The sequence below is a fragment of the Hypomesus transpacificus genome, chromosome 1 (genome assembly GCF_021917145.1).
Source record: "Hypomesus transpacificus isolate Combined female chromosome 1, fHypTra1, whole genome shotgun sequence".
Classification (NCBI taxonomy): Eukaryota; Metazoa; Chordata; class Actinopteri; order Osmeriformes; family Osmeridae; genus Hypomesus; species Hypomesus transpacificus.
Genome location: NC_061060.1, coordinates 5,143,173 through 5,168,352, shown reverse-complemented (window position 1 = coordinate 5,168,352; position 25,180 = coordinate 5,143,173). Strand labels below are relative to the sequence as shown.

The 25,180-nt window shown below is 40.5% G+C and overlaps 2 protein-coding genes across 2 annotated transcripts; one reads left to right on the top strand and one right to left on the bottom strand.

Annotated features, from left to right (window-relative positions):
• Positions 1 to 649: 649 nt before the first annotated feature.
• Positions 650 to 11,839, bottom strand: tgfbi (transforming growth factor, beta-induced). Its single transcript, XM_047021594.1, has 17 exons — positions 11,649 to 11,839; positions 11,327 to 11,425; positions 7,968 to 8,032; positions 7,613 to 7,770; positions 7,274 to 7,438; positions 6,928 to 7,074; positions 6,557 to 6,698; positions 6,137 to 6,349; positions 5,863 to 6,000; positions 5,392 to 5,534; positions 4,419 to 4,555; positions 3,564 to 3,694; positions 2,551 to 2,675; positions 2,147 to 2,249; positions 1,862 to 1,929; positions 1,692 to 1,716; positions 650 to 1,314 (listed from the first exon to the last, which is right to left on the bottom strand). Exons 1-17 carry the CDS (start codon positions 11,762 to 11,764, stop codon positions 1,253 to 1,255), a joined length of 2,037 nt encoding a protein of 678 aa, XP_046877550.1. The 5' UTR covers positions 11,765 to 11,839; the 3' UTR covers positions 650 to 1,252.
• Positions 11,840 to 16,117: 4,278 nt separating this feature from the next.
• Positions 16,118 to 24,494, top strand: stard15 (StAR-related lipid transfer (START) domain containing 15). The gene is made up of 6 exons (XM_047020918.1): positions 16,118 to 16,745; positions 19,925 to 20,072; positions 21,105 to 21,208; positions 21,672 to 21,789; positions 22,705 to 22,757; positions 23,498 to 24,494. The coding sequence occupies exons 1-6, from the start codon at positions 16,599 to 16,601 to the stop codon at positions 23,711 to 23,713; spliced, it is 786 nt and encodes a 261-aa protein (XP_046876874.1). The 5' UTR covers positions 16,118 to 16,598; the 3' UTR covers positions 23,714 to 24,494.
• Positions 24,495 to 25,180: the final 686 nt, after the last annotated feature.

The window sequence follows — 25,180 nt, the reverse complement described above, 5'->3', positions numbered from 1 at the left end:
TTTTTTGGCATCCAGTCAGCAGTGACTACGAGTCTAACCACCACTCTCAAGTGGTGCCCCCCCCCCCCCCCCCCCCCCCCGCTCCTGTCCCCTGTGGCTCAAATAGTTTGCCAGTGTCTGGGCAGGAGTGTAAAACACTTTTGGAATGTTTCATTCAATGTTCCAAATCGCTCGTTGCAAGGGCTGCCAACTAATAGCTGGCTACTGCATCCATATATCTGCCGTTTGGTTTTAATAAAGCTTTCCTTTAAAAGCCCTCCTTCCTGTGGGTTCTCATTGAACATAGTAACTCATATCTGAGGGTCCCCCACTCCGCATCCTTTCCATAGAACAGTCCTTCCCTCCAGACAAAATACAATAAAAAGGAACTTCAAAGCTCTTTTTCAAAGTTGAAATAAAATTCAAGCTGAGTTGGTAATGATAGGTACTGGTTTTGGATTCCTTTCTTGATATCTCAAGAACATTTTCCTTTTCTTGTGCCTATTCTCATAATCTAATATATGAGTGACATTCAATGGAAGCTTTCGGCAGGAATCTCTGTAACTTAAAAAGGAGTAATAATGTACATTTTGCATAGACTATGATATTTCATCTTAAATAGTTCCAGTAATCTTGGTGCGTGACTGATTTCAAACCTGAACTCTATGGCTACAAAATGAACATTTTATTTAGAAATGTGCAGACATTGATCTTTGGTTCCACAAAAAATATATTGCTACACTATGTTACAAATTGAATGTGTGTTATTTGCATATGTGTTCATTTTCAACAGATTTAACAGGTTAACAAAAATGATGTGAGAACCACTTTTTCTGAAAGTATTCTCCAGTTACGTGTGTCAAATGTTTTGGGTTACTCCAGCTCATACCATGCAAACATGCTACATGTATATCAAAACAAAACACAGTATACATTTCTGAGAGAATTCTTCTTTGGAATTTTTTATCTTGGCCATAATAAAAATGGCTCCATTTGTTCATTTTGTTTGGTTTAAATTTCTTACATAAAGGATACAGCTATTCAAATCCAAATATTGGCCACTTGTATATGAAAGCAATTGTACAACATATTCCATGAAAATATTTCATTTCTGTTTTCACCAAGTACTGGGTTATGACAAACTAGTTGACAATTTTTGACAAAATCATTAGGTTGATGACCCTTTAAGAGGTCAAGATGAGAGCATATTCCATAAACAACAGGAATAATCATCATGTCTTTGCAAATGTGTGTGGTCTTAATTTACTGGGCTTTACTGGACGCGAGTCATTGTCCTACTGGAATGACTTTTCATCACCTTCTGGAAAAGGTCATCTGAAAAACAAATTATAACAACATAAGTGGGACAGTTGATGAAATACACAGTTCTGGAGTGTAATGTAGCAGATGTGATTTGGAACCCCACTTTTGTGTTGGGGCCCTACCATAAAATTAAACAAGTAAGGCAAATGTCACCCTAAGACCAAGAACATCTTGATCTAATGGGTTAACTTGCAGAAGCCTGGAGCGTTATTTCCACTGCAAATATAAAACAGCTACACAAAGTACTGGTCTTTACATTTGTGTGATAAATGGTCATTCCCAATCCCATATAGTGAGTGACTCTATACTGTATTTAATATGAGTGCAAAATTATATTGTTTGACACATGCCTTGTGGGCTGTGAGAGGAAGAGATAGGAAAGTACTCACCGTTTTTGAACACCTGGGAGTCGAACTGTAAAAAAACAAACTATTTTAATATACTTGAATTGTGAAAAGAAAACACCTTATTTTCTATGTATTGTGGATCTATCTGCTGTACTAGATTTTAAATTGATCGCTCCCTAAGGACAGTAGGATCTAACAACTATATGACTTACTCTTGAAGCAGAGGCAAGTCTGACTTTGCCAACAGGCCCATCGGCTTGTTCCCTATCAACCTTTGGTGCTGGATGAAAAAGAGATAGAATGAGACAAAGGATTGCAAGACATTGGTATTCTGAGTAACATTATCTATGTCAAAGTTGAAACACCACTTATATAACAACCTATTAGCACAAAAATGAAGACGTTCTTTGCAATTGAACCAAATTGAACACTTTGGGCTTGTATAATATAAATAGCTAAATGGATAATTATGTAGAGACAGGGTCGATTTTCCTTACGCAGGGGCTTGATGATGGATTCAACAGCGTGGACGACCCCATTGGTGGCCATCAGGTCGGCCTGGATGACCGGAACCTTGTTGACGTACACGGTGTAGTTACGCTGACAAAAAATAAAACAAACATTTCTGTGAGGGTGGTGTGATAGAGATGGGAGATCTGTCAATTGCTTTTGACTGAGCAGATATATAACAATCTATACCAATATTAGTATTCAGTGCAAGTGAGGTCCACAGGGACAACAAGCTAGAATCATAGACATTTTAAATTGTTAGATTTGTGATTCAGTGACCATAGATATTTGTTTTTTAAACGTTCAAAGCAGATACATCAGTTTTATCTATACGGTAGTGACAGTTACGGTTATCAGCTTGTGCTGCCAGGATCAGGAGTTGTTTACCCACCATGCCCAGATCCAGCTTGTCTCCCTGCAGAGTCTTGACTCTGTTGTGGGACCCCACCCCTCCACTGACCAGGAGCTCCTCTCCAATGTGATACTTCAAAACTTTGGCCAACTCCTGTTTGTTCCCTGTGTTGTAAAACAGGAAAGTAAGAACCAATATATTGTATTTTAGCAATGTACTCTGGCCTTCTACCAGATTCAAAGTTAGGCTAAAGCAAAGGAGGAAGACACAAAGAATGAATCAGTCTGTTGCAATATTGGTTTAACTGTGTGAGGAAAGTACAGTACAACTGGATTCATTTAAAGACAGCTGTTTGGCACTATCTTATAGCCAAGATTCATTCATGTGTGCATGCCATATTGTAATCATCCACTGAATGTAGGTGGGCTCTCTTTAACTATTTTCTCCTTCAGTTTTACTATTTTGAAACCTTGTTAAAAGATTTTCTTGTTAAAGAGGTTGCAGGGTTGTGTCCAAATCAAATAATCTTGAAATTTTGAAATGCAAGGGAGACCATACCACTAGCACACAAATTGCCTTAATAAATAGAACTGTGTGCAAATCCTTGTGTGTTCAGGCACTGGCAAATCCCCTTGTCTAACTTATGGATCAACCTTCTTAGTTTGTATTTCAGAAAAAACATATGATTGTACAGAGATGATAACACTGAAACATAAACGTTGATGGTACATAGTTCTGCTTAACATAGCTCCTGTGTCTGAGGTATTGTGTAACTACTGTACTGTACTGTAGGCTGAGTAGGGGATTTCTGTTCATGTTCACAGTTTGGAAAGAGTACAGAGTGTGTATATGTGTGCGACTTGAATTAGAGTTTCAGACAGAAAGGTCAGTTTTAGAAAGGGGGCAAACAAAATCTTGTGGTTAAAGTAATTCCTGGTGAGTTTTTACTGTAGTATGGAAGACTGAGACTTGAGAGCCAGACAAGATAACGGTTTTAGTGAATCTATGGTGTCTATGCTTGGGTGTGTTTGTGTGTACTGTTGCTACATTACCCATGAGTTTGTTGAGGTCTGCTGGTGGCAGGGCGCTGAAGGCTTTGTTGGTGGGAGCGAAGACTGTGTGGGATGCTGGCTGGTTCATCAACTCTGTCAGACCTGCAGTCTGAATGGCACCCACCAGCAGACTGGGAGGGATTGAGTAAATTGTGATTTTGAATGGCAGAATAAAGTAGTTCTAAGAGAAAATGGTCTGTTACAATAATGACAGAGAAATGTGTTTCTGAAGTCCTAATATCAGGTATCTGAATTATATCGAAATTTGAAAGAAAGAAAGAAAGAAAGAAAGAAAGAAAGAAAGAAAGAAAGAAAGAAAGAAAGAAAGAAAGAAAGAAAGAAAGGAAAAAAACGAACTGAGAGGAAAGACTAACAATGAAGTTGGACTGCAGAATATCATTCCCCTCCATTTGGTCTGTTGAAACCATTACAGAGGTTTAAAGGCACTCTCCCCAAGGTATCAAGCTAAAAAACGTCCAGACTTCAAAAGAATACAGTAGTAAACCCTCTTAATTCACAAAACTTCTTAAACCTATGTTGTGCATTATGTTGATCAGGGCACTAGTCCTTAATTTTCTTTAGTAGAATGATAGTCATAGAGGCTCAGGGTACAGTAACTCTTCAATAGAGCTCCACTGACTTTTGAAAGCCACAGTCTCTTGCATCTATAAAACTTGACATTACAAGGGCTGACATTTATACAACCTTAAATGTATGACTAAACCATTATCCTGTTTTGCTGTATTATTAAGTATACGATTAGTAAGGACCTCACAGGGTTTGGATTTTTAACTACAATAATTATTGTTCGATTAACTGCAACAAGACTCGTCTAATAGAGCATTGATCTCTCACCTGAACTGATCATCGGCTTTCAGGACATCCATGACAGTTCCCATGGGAGGAGTCAGAACCTTGTCCACAGTGAACATGGTTGCGAAACGACCAGTCTTATCATGTGCAGCAATGCAGGCATTCTCAATGCACAGATTCTGCAGAATCAGACGAAACAGGCAATATATATGAAAATGATAGTACTCATCAGAAAAACACTCCAGTGAGTCGACTATACTTTACTACACAATGACGTGTAGGTGTCAATTCTGGGTCAAACAGTATACAAAATTCTTCGGATGTTCACCTTGCCTGGAGTCACAGGTGAACAGTCTTTTAATCTATTTTCATTTCCTTTGTGGTGTATTCCAATTTTTCCATCGGAGCAGACAATCTCCATTAACCAAGCTTTATGAGAGGATTTCGAACCGTTTTTGACTTAGGTCGGGTACACCAGTTGCTCCCCCTTCTTTTTCAAACTGATGGTTCACATGCAGTGTCTGGAAAGAGTTACCCATGTTGAAAGGAAATTTCTTGCGGTCTGCAAATTTCATTACAAAGCAGAAATGTGAGAACCCTCACAAACTCACAAACCTTAGTCTACAGTACCACCCAAGAGAACATGGCTGTGAATGGAAGATTAAAAACCAGAGGAATAACAAATACAGTAGAACCAGGGTTCAATGGGAACTATTGTGTTTTCTGGCCCCGTGCCTGTTTTTGGAGGGACATTTTTTTAAATTACTGTAGCACTTCAGTTACAGCAAAAACGACTTCAGTGACTAAAATATTACCATGTTACCTATATAAGCTTTGTCTATGCTTATTTAGGCCTTTGTAAGCACATATCTTTGTAATGTTCTAGCACAGTGGTACAATCTACTATCTCTGAGGTACAGTCTAGTGTGTCAGTGTTGTTACAACACTAATTGAACAATTGAAATAACAAATTAACTGCTCTTTTCTGTAAATCATGTAATGACTCCAAACATACATTGCGGTAGATGAAGACTCTTAGCTTGCTTCCTCCCAGGGTCTCCAGCAACTGTCCGTGGTACAGGCTTTTTGAGGAAAGCTGGTTCTTCAGAATATGGTTTGTCATCAGTTTCTTCATTGGGCCAGTCATTGATACGCTACCTGTTTAACGACAGTAAACATATTCAATGTTGATGGCATGGGTGTAAAGTATAAGGTTATGAGTCAAGATTAAAGACGTTATATAAATATATAAATATATAAAACGACTGGAGGGAGAGAGAGAGAGAGAGAGAGAGAGAGAGAGATAGAGAGAGAGAGAGAGAGAGAGAGAGAGAGAGAGAGAGAGAGAGAGAGAGAGAGAGAGAGAGAGAGAGAGAGAGAGAGAAAGAGAGGTAGAAGGCATGCAAGTGAGTGACTGGCAGACTTTTTTTAGGCAGACTGCAAACAAAAAGTGAGGTGGGAGTTCAATAAAAAAGAGAGACCCGACCTTTGAAAGCCTCATTCTGAGGAGCCAGCATGGTGAGGGCCTCAGAGCCGGTAAGGTGAGAACTGAGACCAGCATCAACAAACAGCTTGGTTGCTGTGGTCACAGGGGATCCCTCGGCAAGCTCCAGCAGGGTCTTTGCTAAAACAAGAGGCAAAAGTAATACATGAAAGGCCTACCATGCCAATATAACCTACCACAATCCTCCTTGGATGTTGGGTAAACAACCCTGAGGTTCCCCGGTTTCCCTTTCTCCATTAAAAAAGGCACAGCTTACCTGAGTCTGGGATGAGTAACTCGTTGATGTAGTGGATGACTCCGTTTGTGCCCAGCTGATCTTTCTTATGGATGATGGCCTTGCCATTGAGAGTCATCTCATCTCCCTCGCAGCCAACCTCCAGCATGGTGCCCTGCAGGGTCTCCATTGGGGTCCCTGTCATGATGGCCTCTGAGCATTGCATGTTCTTCAGGATGTGGTAGTTTAGCAAGTCTGAGGGGAGAAAACAAGTCCAACTGCTACATTAAATGTCCAATGTCCATTGTCCATCTTTCTACTCTCTTGAGTATGGTTTCAGACCTAAATGGTGACAGTGTCAGTATAGGGGTGTATGAATCTTAAGTGTGCTTGTATTTTTTGTCTGTTGTTCCCATTGTTAAAAGTCGTGGTAGGCTTAGTCAACTTTCTTAAAGAGGTCACCTTTCAGAGCCACCGGGTCTCCCAAGATTCTGTTGAGCATCTCGGGGGGGATCTTCTCAAAGGCCTCGTTGGTGGGAGCAAACACTGTGTAATGACCCTCCGACTCAAGCATGGCAGTCAGACCAGCAGCAGCAATAGCAGTCTGTAACCAACACATAAAACGTGACAAAAAAAGGCAACATTTTTAGTTCCTTATTACGAATCAAAACCGGATGGGCGTGTTGCAATTTCATCTGAAGCAGAAGAGAGTGACCGTTAAGAGAATGAATCATATAACTGCATTACAATTCCTGGATTCTACCAGTAATCTGTAGAGTGCTTAAAATGAAGGCCATACGATAATGAAGGGGGATTCACTGTGATTTACGTACACGCAGAGTCTCCAGATCATCATCCGTGTCGAGGAATGTGTGCACGTTGTTGGTGATGGCTGTGATGACCCGGTCCACCACATGCACTATGCCGTTGGTGGCATGCTGATCGGTCTTTATCAAGCGGGCACAGTTCACTGTGACAATCTGTATCAAGAGAAATATAGATTCATTTAAAGTCTCATGTTGGGCCATTTTGGCTTTCCATTGTCAACATAGACTTGATGAGTGCAGCAAAATTTAAGGAAGGCAGGTTTAAGATTAAATTCAAGAGACACATTCCCTCATTTAGAAAGACTGAGCTCCAACAAAAGCATAACATGTTGTTGGAACAAATTGGACTCACTCCATTGGGGTAGTGGTGAATGTGGACATTGAAGTCCTGGTACATGGAGGAGAAGGCAGAGCCGTGCTTCAGTTCCTCCGAGGTCAAACGACGGTTGACCATGTGGTAGTGCAGCGCGTTGAGCAACTCAATGTTGACATTGCTCACCAGAGCATCAAGGATTTCCTAGAAAACAGCTATCACAGTTAATCATTACGATCTGACTTGAGCTGTTCCCAGAAGGATAAGAGTGTCTGAGTGTGAGAGAGTGTGATGTGTCTGATTTTGTGCATGTAGATGTGTGTGCATGTTTGCATGTGCATGAGTGTATGCGACAACCCCTGACAGTCAGTGACTCACGGTGGGAAGGGCGGCCCAGGCCTCATTGCTGGGGGCAAAGAAGGTGAAGCTACCAGGTCCCTCTATCTCCTCCCTCAGATCGGCCCTGTCAGAGTACATCTGGGTTGTGGCAGCTCCAACCACGCCCAGTGTGTTGTAGATGTTGGCCAGAGGCAAGGCTGGAAGAAACATAGGTATTTTTCTCAACAATGTCGGTTCTTGAGGATATGGTCTGTCATGGATGCCATGAATGATGCTCTTGATTTAGTTGACTATTGACTAAATAAAAACTATACTTTTCATGTTTCATACAATACCACAAGGAATACTAATGCAACTGTTTGTAGTGATGACATTTAACAATTGCATCTCTTACCTGCAGGACAACCTTTTTCTCCTGGGACCTTTTCATAGCCAGGGCAACACTCATAGCTGATCACCCTGTGAACCAAGTATCATAAGTATGAGTAAGTTTCAATGTTTCATCCAAAAGCATATTCAAATAGATATGTCCCCCTATCCAACTTAACAATGACTATCCATATCCAAATTTTGATGCAACTGCAGGCTACATAGTTCTCCATTTTGTGCATTTAAAGGTTATTTCCACAATAAATCAGAACTGGGCCCAGTTGGTCTCTGAAGGTAATAAAACTCATTTCCTTTGAGAGGGGAGGAATCCACAGACACAGATTTGGCCAAGTGAAACTTCTGAAGGGGGCCTATGGGGCCGGTGCTCAAACCCCGGGTCTCGCCAGAAAAAACAAAGCATCCAATTGCCAAGCTAAGGTGTCCACTAAGCTAGCTTATAAAAATGTGAGCCGGAGCGATCTGTCTTCATATAAATAGCAAAGAACAAGCATTTCAACAAAGTGACAAGGATGTTTTTAACTATATTCATTGGCAGGTTCAAGCAGTTTGCTGTCATGAACTAAAGAGAAAAAAGATAGGACACAGGACTATAGCACAGGAGTTGTAATAACTCTCTCACCAGTTGTTACTTAGACAGGGTAGCCTTATTTGGATACACATAAGTGAAAGTCGATTACTTTGACAGCAGAAGGAGTTGATCCATTCTAATCGAATGAATCAAATTTCAACACTGTTCACCCATTGTTGTCAAAATAAGGGAATGTCTTGTTAATTCATGTATCTATCCATACACATATGTACATCAACCTCTTTAAAGCATCACAGAGCATTATCAAAGTGTGGAAAACTTGTAAAACAAACAGGGGCTGTCAAAGATATGTAAGCAATCGGCTACTGGTGAAGTCAAAGAGGCGGGTTGTTAGGGTGCTGAGGGACAGTCCTGACTCTCTGAAAGGGGGGAAACCCTGTAAAACTGTGGAGTCTGGCAACCAGACTGAGCTGATTATCAAAACAGATGGTAACCCAACTCCTATTTGTTCCCTACAAGTATAAACAAAGACGGTAGCCATGGATTTCTGACTAAATAAACAGTTGGGGTCACATATTTCAAACACTGTGTACATTGAACTTCCAAAGAAGCCAGAGCAGAGCTATTTAGCAGACGTGCCGGGAAAACATTTGGCTTACGATAAAATCTGCATGTTTAATGGGTTTGCATTTCCAACAGATTTAGCATGCTGCCGTTAAATAATTGTTATCTTTCAAGGTATTCTATTACTAACAAATTATGCAGTTATCAGATACAAATGGCAAGAGCTAAAACAAAAAACATTCTTATCTTTGATGCCAGGTGAACATTGCAAGGGTCATATTTTGGTATTTTTAGAATCACTTCTGATCCTCACACATTTTTAGTGTCTTGTTTGTCTAAAAGATGAGGGAGGGTCTCGGAAGGGGCAACAGGTTACAGAGACTTTAATGAGTCTCTCCTCACGTGACCTTCGACCTTCCGGCTACAACCACCACCTCTATGTGCCCTCCACCCCCTTCCCCCCTTTCCCGTTCTGTACACCCCACACTCCACATTATGGGTCCCTCACACAAAGACCAGGATTGTTCACTGTGAAAGCTCAGCTAGACACCCCTGGTCTTCAAAAACCTCACTCTGTGACCGTCTGCAAATCTAATAACATTTGAGATGATAAAAGCCTCAGCCCAGTGTTTGCACTAGCCGGTTAGTCCCTTTGAATGTCGGTTTCTGTAGCTCTAAGTGACCCGGGATTTGCTGTGGAAAAACGCTTTGAGTCCACTATGAATGATTTGTGTGTGTTAGGAGGATGTAAGTCACTCAGCATTATCCCCAGAAGCCGTCATTTCCTAGATCTCTCGCCTACAGTGAAGTTGATTTCCTATTTCAATTTCATGAGAATCGCTATGAAAGACACACTGTTGCAAGACCTGTTACTCGCTTGTTTTTCAAAAAATGTGTTTGTTATTCTTCAAATTACATACAGCTTTTTTATAGCATTCTTCTCGAGACACACACAAACACATACATGCTCAAACGCACACATCTAAGGTACATGCACAACATGCACACTCTCACACACAGAGCAAAGTTATGGGCAATTCAGCATAATGCTGTAATGGTCTACACATGGGTTTCCTTAACTTACAGCTAAATCTCAGTGGAATGTTAGAGCAAGTAACTAATAACCCCCCCCCCACACACACACACACACACACACACACACACAACGTCAATCAAACTAAAGCTTCCTCGAGAGGCAGCCTGTCATTGCACTCGCTGTTAAGTCCACAGCAGCTCCCCATGGCTTAAGACAGGCCAGAAAGATTGATGTTAGTAATATGAGTTATCCACTTCCCTTCGCGCCTGCCATGCCATTTAATGCTACCATGACAGATTGATTGAAAGACAAGGCCCTCATTATGCTCCCACAGCAGTTGGACATACATTTAAAACTTAAAATTGAGTCAGGTTTAGTCAGTCATGAAAAGAGCATCAAACTAATTATGTTAATTGACGTACAGATTGAATATTTGTAAAATTAAAGATGGAATCCAAGTTATGATTAGAGTTACTCTCATGATCTTGCATCATGTCGTTGTTTTGCGGAGTTCTTTGCATTTTGCTGACAAAAGAAACTTGGGTTGTTCCAGACCAATTTTCCTGCAGCAGATTTATATGCCTTTATCTTGGATAAATGCTGTTGATGCTCCCATTTAAACCCTGACCATTAAAGTCATTAACACCTTTACAAGACTGTATTTTCCCCATGGGTGTTGTCAATGCTGGCATTCGCTGTTAAAAGCTGAGGAGGGAGTCTGATGGCATTACACAGTCTGGCAATACCTAGAGAACAGAACCGCTCTCGCAACCGCAAAAAGAAAAATCCACTTCAGAAGCTTCTAGAAGTACTGAGTGAAGTTAATCTGAACAAGGTTTTCTAGTGACTACTCCATCCCCAAATTACTTGAAATAAACCTTGCTGAAAAGCATTTTTACCGCAGTTAGCAATTGTGGTCTGTTACAGAATCGTTTGGGCTACTGTCTAAGTGGAAAGAATTGTATTTATTTAAGTGTCGCATATCATGCTTAATGCAAGCTGATGTTAGAGGAAAAAGCAGTTTTACAGCACCTTTATAAGACTAAACTAGCTTTCACCGCACCCTACATTTTGAACGTATCTGTTTCATGCGCCGGTTGAGAACATGCTTGTCAAAATTCTATGTTTTGGAACACATTCTTTTTATCTATCACAAACCAAAATCTGCTTGTGGATAGAACATAAAATATGCTATCATTTTTTAACAAAACGGCATCATTTTAATTTCACTTACGTTGCCTTGCCACAGACTTTTCGATGGTACCACTGCTTGCAGTTGGTGAAGTACTTCTTGTCGGTCCCCTGAATCTTTTGCATCGCACAAACGTTCGGTCTGAAAGAAATCAAGCCACGCTTGAAATAGTCAATACATTTGTGTCACCTATTGAAAACGATGTAACTCTAACGTATCATCCTATGTATCATATCGGTATAATTTGACTCATGGATACAATATCGTAATTATGTATTTCACAGTACATTAACGTATACCTTCCCGTTGGGATTCTAAGACGCACAACTTTACGCACAAGTTTTGTCACGTTCTAAAAACTTACCCATGTGGTCGGCCTCTTATTCTACTGTGTTGAAGAACTGATTGATAAGGCGACTTTGCAACACAAATCGTTGCAATCAAGGTGAGTGCCAAAGCGATCAAAGTTAAGTTCTTCATCTTGGCGTTTCCCACTTTTCCGCCTCCTTACAGGCACCAGACGAGTCCGCGAGCGTTCCGTCCATGAATATATACAGGAGTTACTCTTTGGATATGGGGAGGGGCCTGGTGCGCAGGGCAGACATGCTTCTATTAAAAAAAATTAATAAATAAAGGGCACTTTCATAAGTGCACTGCCATGATAAATGAAAGCGCACAGATGTAGCCAATAAGGGATACATCAAGGTGTCATTGGCCAAAACCTTTTTTGACAGATCTTGCCATGCACTGACTTTAGAAATATGTCCTCCTGGCATTGATACTTGCAAAATATTTACAGCTCCACAGTTCTACTGGCTGTTTTAAACTTATAAGTGGGAGGGGGGGATGCCTAACTGTGCAAGCACAAATCAAATAGGCATTTACAAGGATACTATGTGATCTTACTTAAACCTAGATGTGAAGTGATGTAGAGCTCAGCTAACATTTTGTGTGAGTGTAGGAGAGAGGATTGGAACAAGACTGTTGATGGAGTACATAGCCCTGCATGGGATCAGAGTGCCTGTGATAACAGACCTCTTTGTTTCATTGAAAGCATTTGATTGACCCTATGTGCCAAGCAAGACAACACAATCAAGGTGTATACTCAAGAATAATATAATTTAATGAATGTATCTTGCAAGAAGAATAAGAGCCAATATATTCAGACAGTCTAAATGCTCTCTCTTTGACCTTAACACAAAGGTTCCTGCCAAATAAGAAGTCATACTCCTGGGAACAGTGACAACATTTCCATTTCGTTCACACATTTGTCTCTCCCACACATCACCTCTCAATTGAAAAAATGCATCGGTAGTCCATTCAATATGTACAGTATATTAAAGCTGGTTACAGTGAGAATGCTGCATTCATGACTGACAACTGAAAAGATACACTTAGGAGGGGAATTGTTGCATCCAGCTTCTGAGGACATAATGTCTCTGACTTTTTTAATGTCACTGACTGAGACCTGAATTGCTTTAGCAGATCCACTGCACAGATCCAGTTACTGTTGGCCTTCCCTTCTGGTCTCTACCATAGAAACCACACAAAGAAATCCATTTGATTTCAAACAGCGACGGTTTCTAGCAATCTAACTGCTGATTGATGGCCCTCTGCTATATTATGCCAATCAGAATTTTCATAATTGCATGGTTTCCCAATGTTGGTTTGGTGAGTTATGCATGCAGTAGAAACATATCCTCTCAATTCTGAAAACATCATTCTATGTAAACCCCAAACAACCAATATACAGATAAGGACATTGCTCAATTACTAGTCAAAATAAATCAACTAATTAACTCACCAAGTCAATAGGAACAAATGTTTCCAAAACATATTGAATCTCACTATTAACCCTTGTAATCTCCTGCACTCATAGCAGGTTATTTATGAATATGGAACATAAGATACATTTCCTGAAACAGTATTTCATCCAGACCTGGTTTCATTAATTGCACCACACGGCACATTGTTAAGCCCTCAAGTGTAAATGTATTTGTGTGTGTAGGAGGTTTTAGTCTACTGTAACTTTGCTGAAATGCAGACATTTCCATGCTGTAAAGCAATACTTCTTTTGAACTCACACCTTTTTTTAACATCATTCACCTCCGATCCAGCTGGCTGACATTGGAGCTAATAATTAAATTAGTGTTGATTCAGGCCACCGCAAGATATTTGGCAGAACGAGGAGGTCAAACCAAATCGACCATGGGCAGGAGTGGGGTGAGAGGTGTAGACCCCTCTCAAGACAAGCTTTTGAAATAATTTCCACAGCACAGCAACCCTCCAGTGTCACGTCTGAAGAGTGGGGGGAGGGGGGTTTGGGACCTATAAATCTACAATACCAGTCTCTCAAAGCCTCTCTTGTTCTCCTGAATGCTGCGATAATGCTCCATTGGCAATGTGGAATTCAGCTAGAAGCTTGAAGCTCACTTCCTTTACAGCAGTGGGAGGTTCATGGGCTAGGAGGTAGTTTCATAGGACCTCATAGAGAAGAGCTATAGCTGGACTGTCCAACTCTCCAGGACATAGTTATGTACTATGGGGCTGTAACTGCAGCTATTTCACTTAATTTTGGATACTTACCTGCTGTTGAACAAGTCCTTGGCCTCACGTGATGTCTTTGAGGGTAAGGTATGTTATAAAAAAAAAGCCCAGACTATGTAATGATGAAGTAATTATCCAAAGATTCCTACCTAGATCCGTGGGGAAATTCCAGTAAAATCACAGGAGGTAGACAAGATGCTGCAGGCAATGGAAATCCTACTGCAATGCACCACTTGTGTGTTTGTGTGTATGTGTGTGAGGGTGCATGCCATGCATCTGAGTGTGTGCCACATGTGCATGTGCAACCACAAAATAGGTTTAACAGAGGTCTCACGCTCCATCAATGAGTGTGTGGACCCATTATCTCTAATCCATAAAGGGTCTGTTTTGACTGAGTGAAACCCATGGGAATCCTTGTCATATCGTTTACACTGAATATGGAACCCAACTGTGAAAGCAACTTCCCTATCACTGTGTTAAAGCATTGAGTCCCTCTGTTGACCAAGCATTTCCCATTAAATGTATTCAATTGTAATGACTCGTCTGGTATGTGTGCTGTCTACATCTCTGAGCCTCAGTTATTTTTATTGGTTGGTGTGTGGAGTGGAAAAAACAAACATAGATTTTTTTTTCAAGGCATTCTCAGAAGTCCGAACGTGGTTTTAACATCTCCTGGAGATGACAACACGACAGGAAATGCTCCCGAGACCCACACAAACAAGCAAAATATGACTTATTCAAGTTTCAGCATCTCTCACAATTGTGTAGTTGTGTGGAATAAACCATTACTTTAAACCAACACTTCATTTGAGTGACTCTCCCATTAGTGTCCTGAGGTATCTGAGATGATTGTTCTCTTTCCTTCATCATAGATATTACCTAGTAAGGTATGGATATGCCCTACTAACCCTACACTGCCCACAGCACCTCTAAAGTTTTTTAAAGGACGGAAACTCTGTTTCTAAAGTTTGCCTGCGCATGGCTGGCCTTGCAGCATCCCTGGCAAGTCAGTCACGATGGAAGAAGAGGGTTTTTTTCCACTGCGAAGACAGGCTGCAGAGAGAACGTGTACCTTCAGGGAAAACACTTAAGACTGTTTTTCCCATCTCCGCCTGGGTAGTCGAGGTCTCCTCACTGTCTGTCAGTACTTCCTGTGTACATGCTGAGGTTAACTTCAATCTCAAAACAATCTCTGTGTTGCCACAGTGACCGCATCAGCTATAGTCAAAATGAAACCTGGAAATCAGTTGTGCAAGGGGTCAGTGCCCCAACTATTAATCTCAATTCCCTGTATCAGCAATCACTGCAGTAAGATGAATGTAGAGTCCCCATTGACACATGTTACCACAAACAGGCAAAGCTGCCAGGTGTCACATTATGGAAACACTGGCTCAATAAAAATTATAAAACATATCTCTTCAACAACTGGTTAGACAGTTCAAAAACAAAATATATTTGTGCATGTGAGGATGAAATTTGAGACTGATCCAAGAAGATTGCAAAAGCAACAACAAAAAAAAGATTCCTATCGACAGTACATTGAAGAGGCTAGTTGAGCTTAAACAGCATTCATCTTTGGCATAACAGGTGTCAGTGTTTATAAAAGTTGAGTAGATATAATTGGTTGCAGAAGTCCAATGGAATCTCTCCTCTAAACATTCTCAGGCTTCAAGTCCTTGTAATAGGAGGAACCTCTGTCCAAATGTCTTGAATCACCGATGTCAGGCTAAACATTGGCCTATGGTCACCATTTTAAGGCATGGAACACAGTCTAATAGTGTTATTGTTAAGACCCTTTTCACCCCATGACTAAGTATACTTGTTATTGCTGTATGTCTACAACACAAAGTATCGTCAGTTCAGTTGGTAACATATGGCATCTCAAGCATGAAGGCAAAGGTGTAGCATTATACTTGAGCATCAGATTACAAGGGCAGATGTGTGGAGGTGACAAGGTCAGGAGGCTAAAATAAATGTGTCGTGATTTCTAGCTTTCTAGCTTGTTTGAAGCCTTTTTTGTAATGTGCTTGCCAACCAGAATTACCCTCCAACTAGTCAGCTTTTTAGAATTTGACTGTCCCTCAAATCACAAAAGAAGATTAGTCATTGAGTTATAGTAGTCATTGAGTTATAGCCATCTGATCAGAATTAGTTGCAGTGAATATGATGGCAGAATAAATAGACGTGTAGTCTGACAAACTTTATGCCCGCTAATTACATAACTGCATAGTTAATGCTTGAGGCAAGTAAACAACGAACATGACACAACAGCTCTCAACAAACCAGTTGAGGCAACATCATAGCTAAGGACAGCCGGTCCGCTCATGACATCTGATATGTTGTTCATCTGTCAGTCTGACTAAATACGCGGTCGTGTACACTGCCGCACCTGAAAACCAGGATATCGGTTACGTGTCGTCTCACCTAGGCCTATTCATTGCGGTCCATCACTGTGACGACTGATACCGAGCGAGAGCTTCGGAGAGGATACAAGCACATCGAAGCACCTGCTAAATTAAGTGGGTGCTGGTAGTTTAAGAACAGTAGGCTACTCTTGGCAGAAATTACTGCTCAATCAGCCTATCTCCGAATTCGATCTAAGCGAACTGCTTTTAGTTGCTTGAACATTTATTGTATTACCATCAACGTCGAGGTTGACATTGCAGTGGGAAACGAGATCTGATAGGCACTAATAGGGATTAACGCTCTTCGTCTTTCGTCGGTGTCCACCTGGTTAATCTGTACCTCCATTTAACGATTCAAGAAGATGCCTGTTCAAATTCCGGACGATAAAGATTTCATCTCTTTCAAGGAACAGTGCGAGAGCCAAGAAGGATGGATAGCTCGCTACAACAAGGGAGGCGTGACAGTATGGTGCAGGGCTGAAGAGAGTAAAACTGTTCAGAAACTGAAGGTAAGTCTAGTATCAGCGTCTGTGAAAGTCTGCACTGCGGAGAGTATAATTAGTGAATGGAAGTAGGAAAACCGTTTGGAAACTGATTCGTATTTTAAAATAATGCTGTCAGTAGCACTTTCATCCTTCTTTAAACTTGGAAGTCTATATGTTTACTTTGATACACAACTTTCCTTTGTTTAGCCTATTTGCTTCCAACGGTCTAGTTAGTGTAAACTATTAGTATAAAAATATAAATGAGATGTTAACCATGTTCTATGGTGGTAGTTAGTTGAAGTATGTTTTGAAGATGCCTATGCGTTTGGTCCTTGTTACAGTTACCATGCACAATCAATACATACCAAGCATATCTCAAATACAAATAACCAGCTTGTTTCCAACAGATACAGTATTACAGGTGATGATCTACAATCCTGGACACTCCAGAGGTTACTGTTGTTTAGCTTGAACGTTTTAGTTTTTTTCAAAATCAAAACATTCTCTTTACAATGAGTACATATGAAAACATATTTACTTATTAGCACACAACTTTATTAAGAGATCCTCAAGTCATATTAGTCCTGTGAAAGAATGGAATGAGGACCTCTCACATTAACAGTGCTGGATTACATGTGACATTACTGTGTTATACATTAATGTGTAACATGGATACATGTTACACATTACATGTGAGGGTGTTTGAAGTGGTATATTCATAGTGGTATATTGGTGGTCCATTTCCTTCTTGGTGCAAGTAATGCATGATTTAGGGATTGAAGATCAGTTCCACTGGCCAAAGTTTGTTGTCAAGCTGACTGTCAATGAAAATGTATAGTTACATAGTTACAGACATAGTTGATAATGAACTTAAAAATCCCCATATTGTTTGAGATTCAAACCAATTGCTATGCTTTCATTTCAGAGGAACCAGCTTCTTACTATCTATCCAGCCATCCGTGAGTTATACAGCAGGCTGCACTGCCTCTTTAAGCATATTAGTTGCACTCAGCACAATTACTAGTGGGGGAAATTCTCCATCCCCTGCACTGCAGAGTTCTGTATGTTCCTCTGATGTGTGTTCTGTCTTTCACAGCAACAGCAGAACCCAATAACATTCTCATGAACTCAGCTGTCTGGCTTAGAAATGCTTCTGCCTTACAACACTCATTGGAAACTCATTAGGCAGATGCACAGGACAATAATAACAATACATCTTTCTATAGATTTTGCAGAGAGGCAGTCATAAAAGTAGACCTATGCTCCTGTATCAAAGTTATCTTGCTTGTCACAGATTAAATATTGCAGGCTCATAATTGTGAATGTAATTGAGAGATTGTTATGATGGGTAGGGGAGGGTATAGCTCAGTGGTTAGATAACTTTGAATCCCCCCTGTACTGTACGTTGCTTCAGATGAAAGTGTCGGCTAAATGAATACATTATTATTATTATATAACACCATATTGTTATCTTAGGGGTCCTATTACAAACGGTCTACTGTGCCTTTCTGTATATTGTTTCATTTACATTAAAATTCACTATGACTTGCCAATAGATTGATAGACCCATCATCAAAAAATAATGGAAATTTCCTCTCGTCCTATCTCCTTCTAATGTGTATCTTAAGGAAGAGGGTGTTTATGTCCTTAATAGACAAGCTGTCCAGCATGCGTTTGGCCTGAGGGGAAAGATGAACCCACACAGACATTAGGCCACAGGTATCGCATGGCCCATTAGGTCTGTGAGGGCTCAGCCAAGCTGAGTAGGACCAGGTTGGGTTATGCGTAAGACTAGTTGATCAACAGCCTTAGCCTGCCATGGAACACCAGTCGCCTGTGATGCCTCAGGGTAGAAGCCTCTCCGAGGTGAGGAGCACCCAGGAGACGTACTGAAAAATTAAGAGCGGAAAACTGTGGCAGTGTGCTAGCAGCAACAGGGGAAACCTGAGACCTTCAGGCTAGCCACTGTATTAGCCATTGGCTTCAAAGAACCTGTCTTGAAGGAAGAAGAGAGGAATCATGTTGGATGTCCATTTGACCCCCCAGCCTTCCTCTTGGTAAATTCTAAAATAGGTCTGGAAAACCTGAGGGCTAAATAAACGGCATGATACGCAGGAAGAAATCTGTAATATTTTGGGGGTTTCTGTAGATGAATGAAACGAAAAAAATAAGAGTTGATAGACTTTGGTTAATTATTCATTAATCTTTCTGGAGCGGTGATGCGTTTCTCGTCATGAATAATTGAAAGCGTTCGCAGGCACTGACGACATTCCATTCAAAGGGGCTGTTGGTTCCAAGAAAGCCGTGGGTGGAAATATGGAGAGACTGTCGTTGGGGAAGCATGGGGTTGGAAGGGGGTGTCTCATGAATGATTAAGCTAACGGCAGTAGGGTACTGATTGAGTTACATGGAGCTTCTTCTGGGTTGACCCGCATAATATCTGATAGAGTTGCAACTGTTACATTCTTTCAGTTCAGTCAAAACCCAATGAGAACGAAAGAAAATACTGCAATAGAGAACGGAAAGAACTGACATCCTTACCCGAGACGATAGACTTCCATCCTCACAAGCGAATACATTCTCTGAGTTTTTAACTATCTTGGAAGCTAGATGTCAGTCTTTGAAATGTTAAGCTCTTAACGAAGCAAATAGCCCAACTCCACTGTACATTTAGAGTTGTTTTTTTTCAAATGAGTATTCAACTCAAGCATTTTCTTATAGAAAAAAAGATATGCAAGCCTTTTGAGGATGTGAAGGGCCCATTTAAGGGAACTCCTTACAAATAAATTCAGTATCACAACTCTAAACATACTTTCAATGTTTAATCCTGCCAATTCTATCCTCTCTCAGAATGGCAAAGAAAACCATAAATGGCCTGAGGTCACTGGATATCCTAGGGTACATTGCATTCTGCAGCAGTGTTGCGGTGTAGACTCATCAGTCACTTACCAATGTGTCATAAACTGGGATGAAATCCATGTAATTGTTATTGTTCAGCAACAGCAGTGGGTGGTAGCTCACACAACTGCCTCAGTAAAAAAAGAACAGCGAGAGTAAACAAAAGTAATATTCATCAGAATATCACAATCATCAGAATCTGTTGCTTTTGTGATTTGGGAGTAAGCTGATTCTCTTTAAAACGTTTCATTCTTTCATTCTTTTCACGTTGTCGTTCTTTCATGTCTTTGTGTTGGTTCTTACAGATGAGAATAGTGTGCAAGGACGTGACGGCAGAGACGCTTTACGATGTCCTCCACGACACGAGCTACAGGAAGAAGTGGGACAGCAACATGATTGACACCTATGACATCGGCAGACTCACTGTCAACGCAGACGTAGGATATTACTCCTGTGAGCCCATTGTATATTGATAAACCTCTTGGAATACAAATCAATATTTAAGACATGTAAACTATAGCTACAGTGCTGCAGCAGAAGGGTATCGGTGACTAATTAATGGACAGTAGGGATAGTCATAACACAGTGTGTGTGAGTGTGTGTGTGTGTGCGCATGTGTGCGTCTGTGTGTCTGCATTTTGTGTGAACAAGAGAGACAAAGAGAGGGTGACTGAAAAGAGATAAAGATAAGTAAAAAGAGAAAAACCAGGGGGAGTAATTGCCTGCGTGGAATCTTGCTCCTCAAGGTCAAAGCAGAGAATATCCAAATTCTTTAAGCAGAGCTGGAGGGATAGCGGGAGAGAGCCCCACAGTAACTCATATGGAGCACTGTCATACACCACCTAATGCTTCAGTACAGCTAAGTAGTCCAGAGAATCAATGAGACCTCATTTATGGCGGAGGTTTTCCCCTCATGCAGCGAACCTTTCTTCTGTAATGATATGGTGAGCAGATGAAGAGTTATGGCAAGACATTGATACCATGGTTCCCACAGAGAGGTGACAGAGCAGATTTACAGAGTACTAACTTCCTTTGTTCTGTCTGTCCTCTCTAACTCTGTCAACTTTGATGTGTTTTATGATGCTGATTATTACTTTTCCACTGTACCACAGTCATAGAGTAATTTGAACTAAACAGATTAGGAAAACATGTATTCTTTACACTGGCTATCAAAAGGTGTGTTGAGATGGATTAGTCATTTTGGGCTCTATGTCATGATAGAATTGCTGCAGTAATGTGCTGCATCCTTGTCCGTAGTGCGATAGACTTAGGTATAGTGGTAAAATATACAGAATAAACTACTACTGAATGTAAAGTAGATGCACCAGAAGTCCCCCAAAGATTGGCAGTTTATAAGGCATACTTATCCTTTTTCATAGAAAACGACTAAACTGATTTGTTGACTAATGTGGGTAGTGATGTTAACACACCTTATATAAATCACATAATAAATAATCTTCCATTTGTCATTTTTTCAATTAAAAGGGAAGTGCCCAAGCCCATTGAAGAACAGAGATTTTGTCACCATGCGATCCTGGCTCCCTCTTGGCAACGACTACCTGATAATCAACTACTCTGTCAAACATCCGGTATGATTGTGGCTGGCTGTGAACTTTTTTTTTTGGGGGGGGGGGGGGTCCCTAGATACAGATGCAAGATCAGATTACCTTCTCCTAAATTTTCCCTTTCAACCACTAAATCCAAAGTGGATTTCAAAACTGAGACCTTGACCTCTGTCCAGAGGGCATCCACAATCAATGCCTAGAAAACAACAAGATCAAAAACACAGAAACAGGACAGTATCTCTCCAATTCTTCCTTACATGAAATAGAGGAATGAAAATGTTATGCTAACTGGAAGTATAATAAATGTCAAATTCAATTGCCCAGTAAGAGAGCTTTGTAGAGCTTCCTGGACTGGGCCAGGTCCTGATCTATGTCTAGGAAAGCAATCCCACGTATATTGTGATCAAGTGAACAGCTGAGCAGTGTGATTTGTACAGTGTAATTAGTGCCACTGAATAATAGACGAGACTGAATGTTCCCCTTGCAGAAATATCCACCCAAAAAGGACTATGTCAGAGCTGTGTCACTGCAGACCGGTTACCTGATCCAGTCCAACGGAGCCAGCTGCTGCACCCTCTACTACCTCACCCAAATGGATCCTAGAGGTAACCCTCTATCTATGTGTATACAGTATGTCCAAAATGATTTACATAACAGCACGTGTTTTTATGTACATGGAACAGCCTGACTCCTGTGCCTGCAACACTGTACCAGGTACAAGAGGATCACTGTGTGTTTGGGGTGGGATGGAGACATGGCATCGACTGTGTATATAACACCCAAAGACTGCTGTAACTGCCCCCACACTGGACAAGCTCTAATATTTCTGTGTACACAAACGCAATCCTTAGATGTACTCAAACAGGACGAAACTGGGCAAGATTGCGTTTCAGAAAGTTTCTTTTTTTTTTGTAAACATGTTTTCCAGCCTACTGCTTATCTAAGATTTCTGGCTGGGGTAGAGAGGGGGCATGGGGTGTGGGCGGCCTTCCGCTGATGTATGCACAGTAGTATGCCGTTTCTAATACCGATTTGTTTTCATCTCTTTTTTGTAATCGTTAGTCATTATGGGAGTCTTGTTCTCATTATTCTCCTTCTTCAGATAAGTCCGATCTTGAGTTATAGTTATATATAGTTACAGTTATATATATATAGTTATAAATATTATGTATAGTTATATATATTATATATATAGTTATATAAATGCAAGAAGCCTTTGATACCACCAGTGAAACCACCTCAATAGACATGTTTTATGAATTTGCTGATGTCATTCCTTTCCACGCAGCTCGTAGATACAGCCTTGATAATTAATGTCTTCCGTTGGCGTTTGCTATACTGTACACTGGAGCCTTCCCAAGCCAGCTGTGCATGGCAGACATATGGGACTCTCCCACAACCCCAATGCGCACACACAAGACACCATAACTTCAACTATGAATGTGTCTTTACTGCACCCTTCACTGTGAATACTGTGTACACTGTAATTAAGCCTGTATGTTTGTGTTTCTCATCTACAGGTTCCCTACCTAAATGGGTGGTGAACAGGGTGTCTCAGTTTGTTGCTCCCAAGGTAATGGGCCTCAGCTGGTTTGAAAACGTATCTTGAAATTGAAAGAGTAGGGGAGAGGCTTGTATAGAAGATACATATAAAATGGGATGAAGAAAGAAGGGTATAGGTTTGTGTGTGGATGCATGCATTGTGCACTGTGTTTGGAGTTGTGTTTAGAGTTGTGAATTACTCATCATTAAAATATTAAATGTTGTCTCTCTATTTACTGAGAGGCAAAACTCAAAAAAGAGAGTGAGAGAAATAAAAAACTCAAAAGGGCTCCATTGCCATCTCATTTAGGGAAAACTACAAGTATTAGATACCTCTGCTTCCACCTAGTGGTGATATCAGCTATTAGATTTCTCTAACTTCAACAGATTTTGTTATCACAATCCTGCATTTATTTGAAAGTAGGCACTGTAAATCAATCAAGTTGAGACTTGAAAAGATTAGATAAATTATACAGATTAATAAAAAAAATATATATAATGATGTCATGTCAATTAGAGGATGAATTATTGGAAGACTTTTAGTTAAGTGTTATTTTGGCTGAAAGGCTTGTACAGGTGTCTACTCTCATATAGTACACATTGGTTCAGAAGCAAATGAGATGGGTCCTATTTATCACTCTAAAACACCCAAACAACCTTCAAATTCCCCAGAGTTAGCCCTTTTAACTTTTAACAACTGCCAAAACATATGCATGCTTTCTACAAATGTACGACATGAGTAAGTGCGCATACTCCCTCCATCTTTCCCAGGCCATGAAGAAGATCTACAAGGCCTCCCAGAAGTATCCAGAGTGGAAGCGGAAACACAACCCCAACCTGAAGCCGTGGATGTACCCCGAGCAGAACACCCTGCCCTGCATAAATGTGGCCGACCTAACCATCCAGAGAGCCGACTCTTTGGAGAACATTGACGAGAGCTGCCTAAACGAGGAAAAAGCACAACACAGCGACGATGAAGAGACTTAAACTACCCCACAATCCGACTGTCTGTACATAAAATATACTGGAACCTGTGTGCGTTGTGTGTGTGAGGGTGGGTGTGGATACACATGTACTGTACTTGTTTGACCTATTATTTTGACCTGCAAATTTTGAGCCTCATTGCAACGTTCTGTTTTATTTCAGGGGTGGAAACTGTACAGAGAATCCAGTCAGGGGTTTTTAACTCTATATTTTAAAAAAGCATGATGATTTGGGACAGAATATGAAATATTTTGTGAAATATTCAAATATCTTACAAATTTGCTAGCTGCTATGTCCATCCTGAATGTCCTAACTGTGTACTAAAATGGACTACATCTTCATTAGGTAGGTCCATACTGTGACATAACATATGTTATTGTTTCTAGTTATGTCAAATTGGGATCCTTGTCAATATTCAGTGTTCCATAATACTTTAATTTGTTTATCTTTGTTTGATTTGACCAACAGCTTTCTCAGAAGACATTGACATTGGATTTGCAGGCCTGAAGTGCCCCTTAGTGGCAGACATGTGTAACAGTTCCACTTCTCCGGAAGTCATGAGTGTTGGAACAATGGAATGTGTCCATTTGTCAGGAAATGAACTTCCACAAAGACAAAATTACTTTTTTACAGTGGCCTACTGAGGTATCTGAAGTTAGTGGGTCAATTGCAGAAAAAAAAAAAAAGAAACTGAAAAACGTGACCTATCAGTGTTTTGGAACACACTTTCAGGGTCGTTATGTTGTTGTTGCAGTCATACCTTGGCAATGCGTGTCCTGATTAAGTACCAAAGATATTCCCTTATCAATAAAGTTTTTATTTCAAGGGATGTCATTGTGTCAAAATATACTCATCGGATGTATCAGATATCAGTGATTAAAATGGTGAGGATTGCATCCTGCATACACACTTACAGATATATTTTGAGTGACTATCTCAAAGGCTGGAGTAAAAGTTACATTTTGATTTCAGTATTTATGTGCAACTGAATCCCTTTTCATACATAAAAATGCAGCTGTGGGCCAATCCTCAAAATCTCTATTGTCTCAGGCACTTCCTGCTTCCCATTGAGCCACTTCCTGTCGCCATCATTCAGGTTGTTGTTTCTGCAACTGGGAGGAAACACCATTGTTGACTGATTTCTTGCAACACCAGAACCTCTTGACTCCACAGTTCTTTGGAAAAAATCATCCATGCCTAAAGTAATTGTTAATATGAACTGAAGTTCTAAAATGTACAATAATACAATTGTGTTCAATATAAACTTGTGTATCTTCAATAATTATCATTGGAGAGCTGTAGCTGTGTTTGGACCGTGATTACCTGTCTGAGTACTAGTCCACTTATATGCGTCAAAATATGTTAATCATGTTTGGGGGATGGGTGATTAGGACAAATGATGACACATCAGTCTCTTCACAGTCTACAGAACTCTTTGTATCAAGATTCACTCATGGTGTATCACTCTTA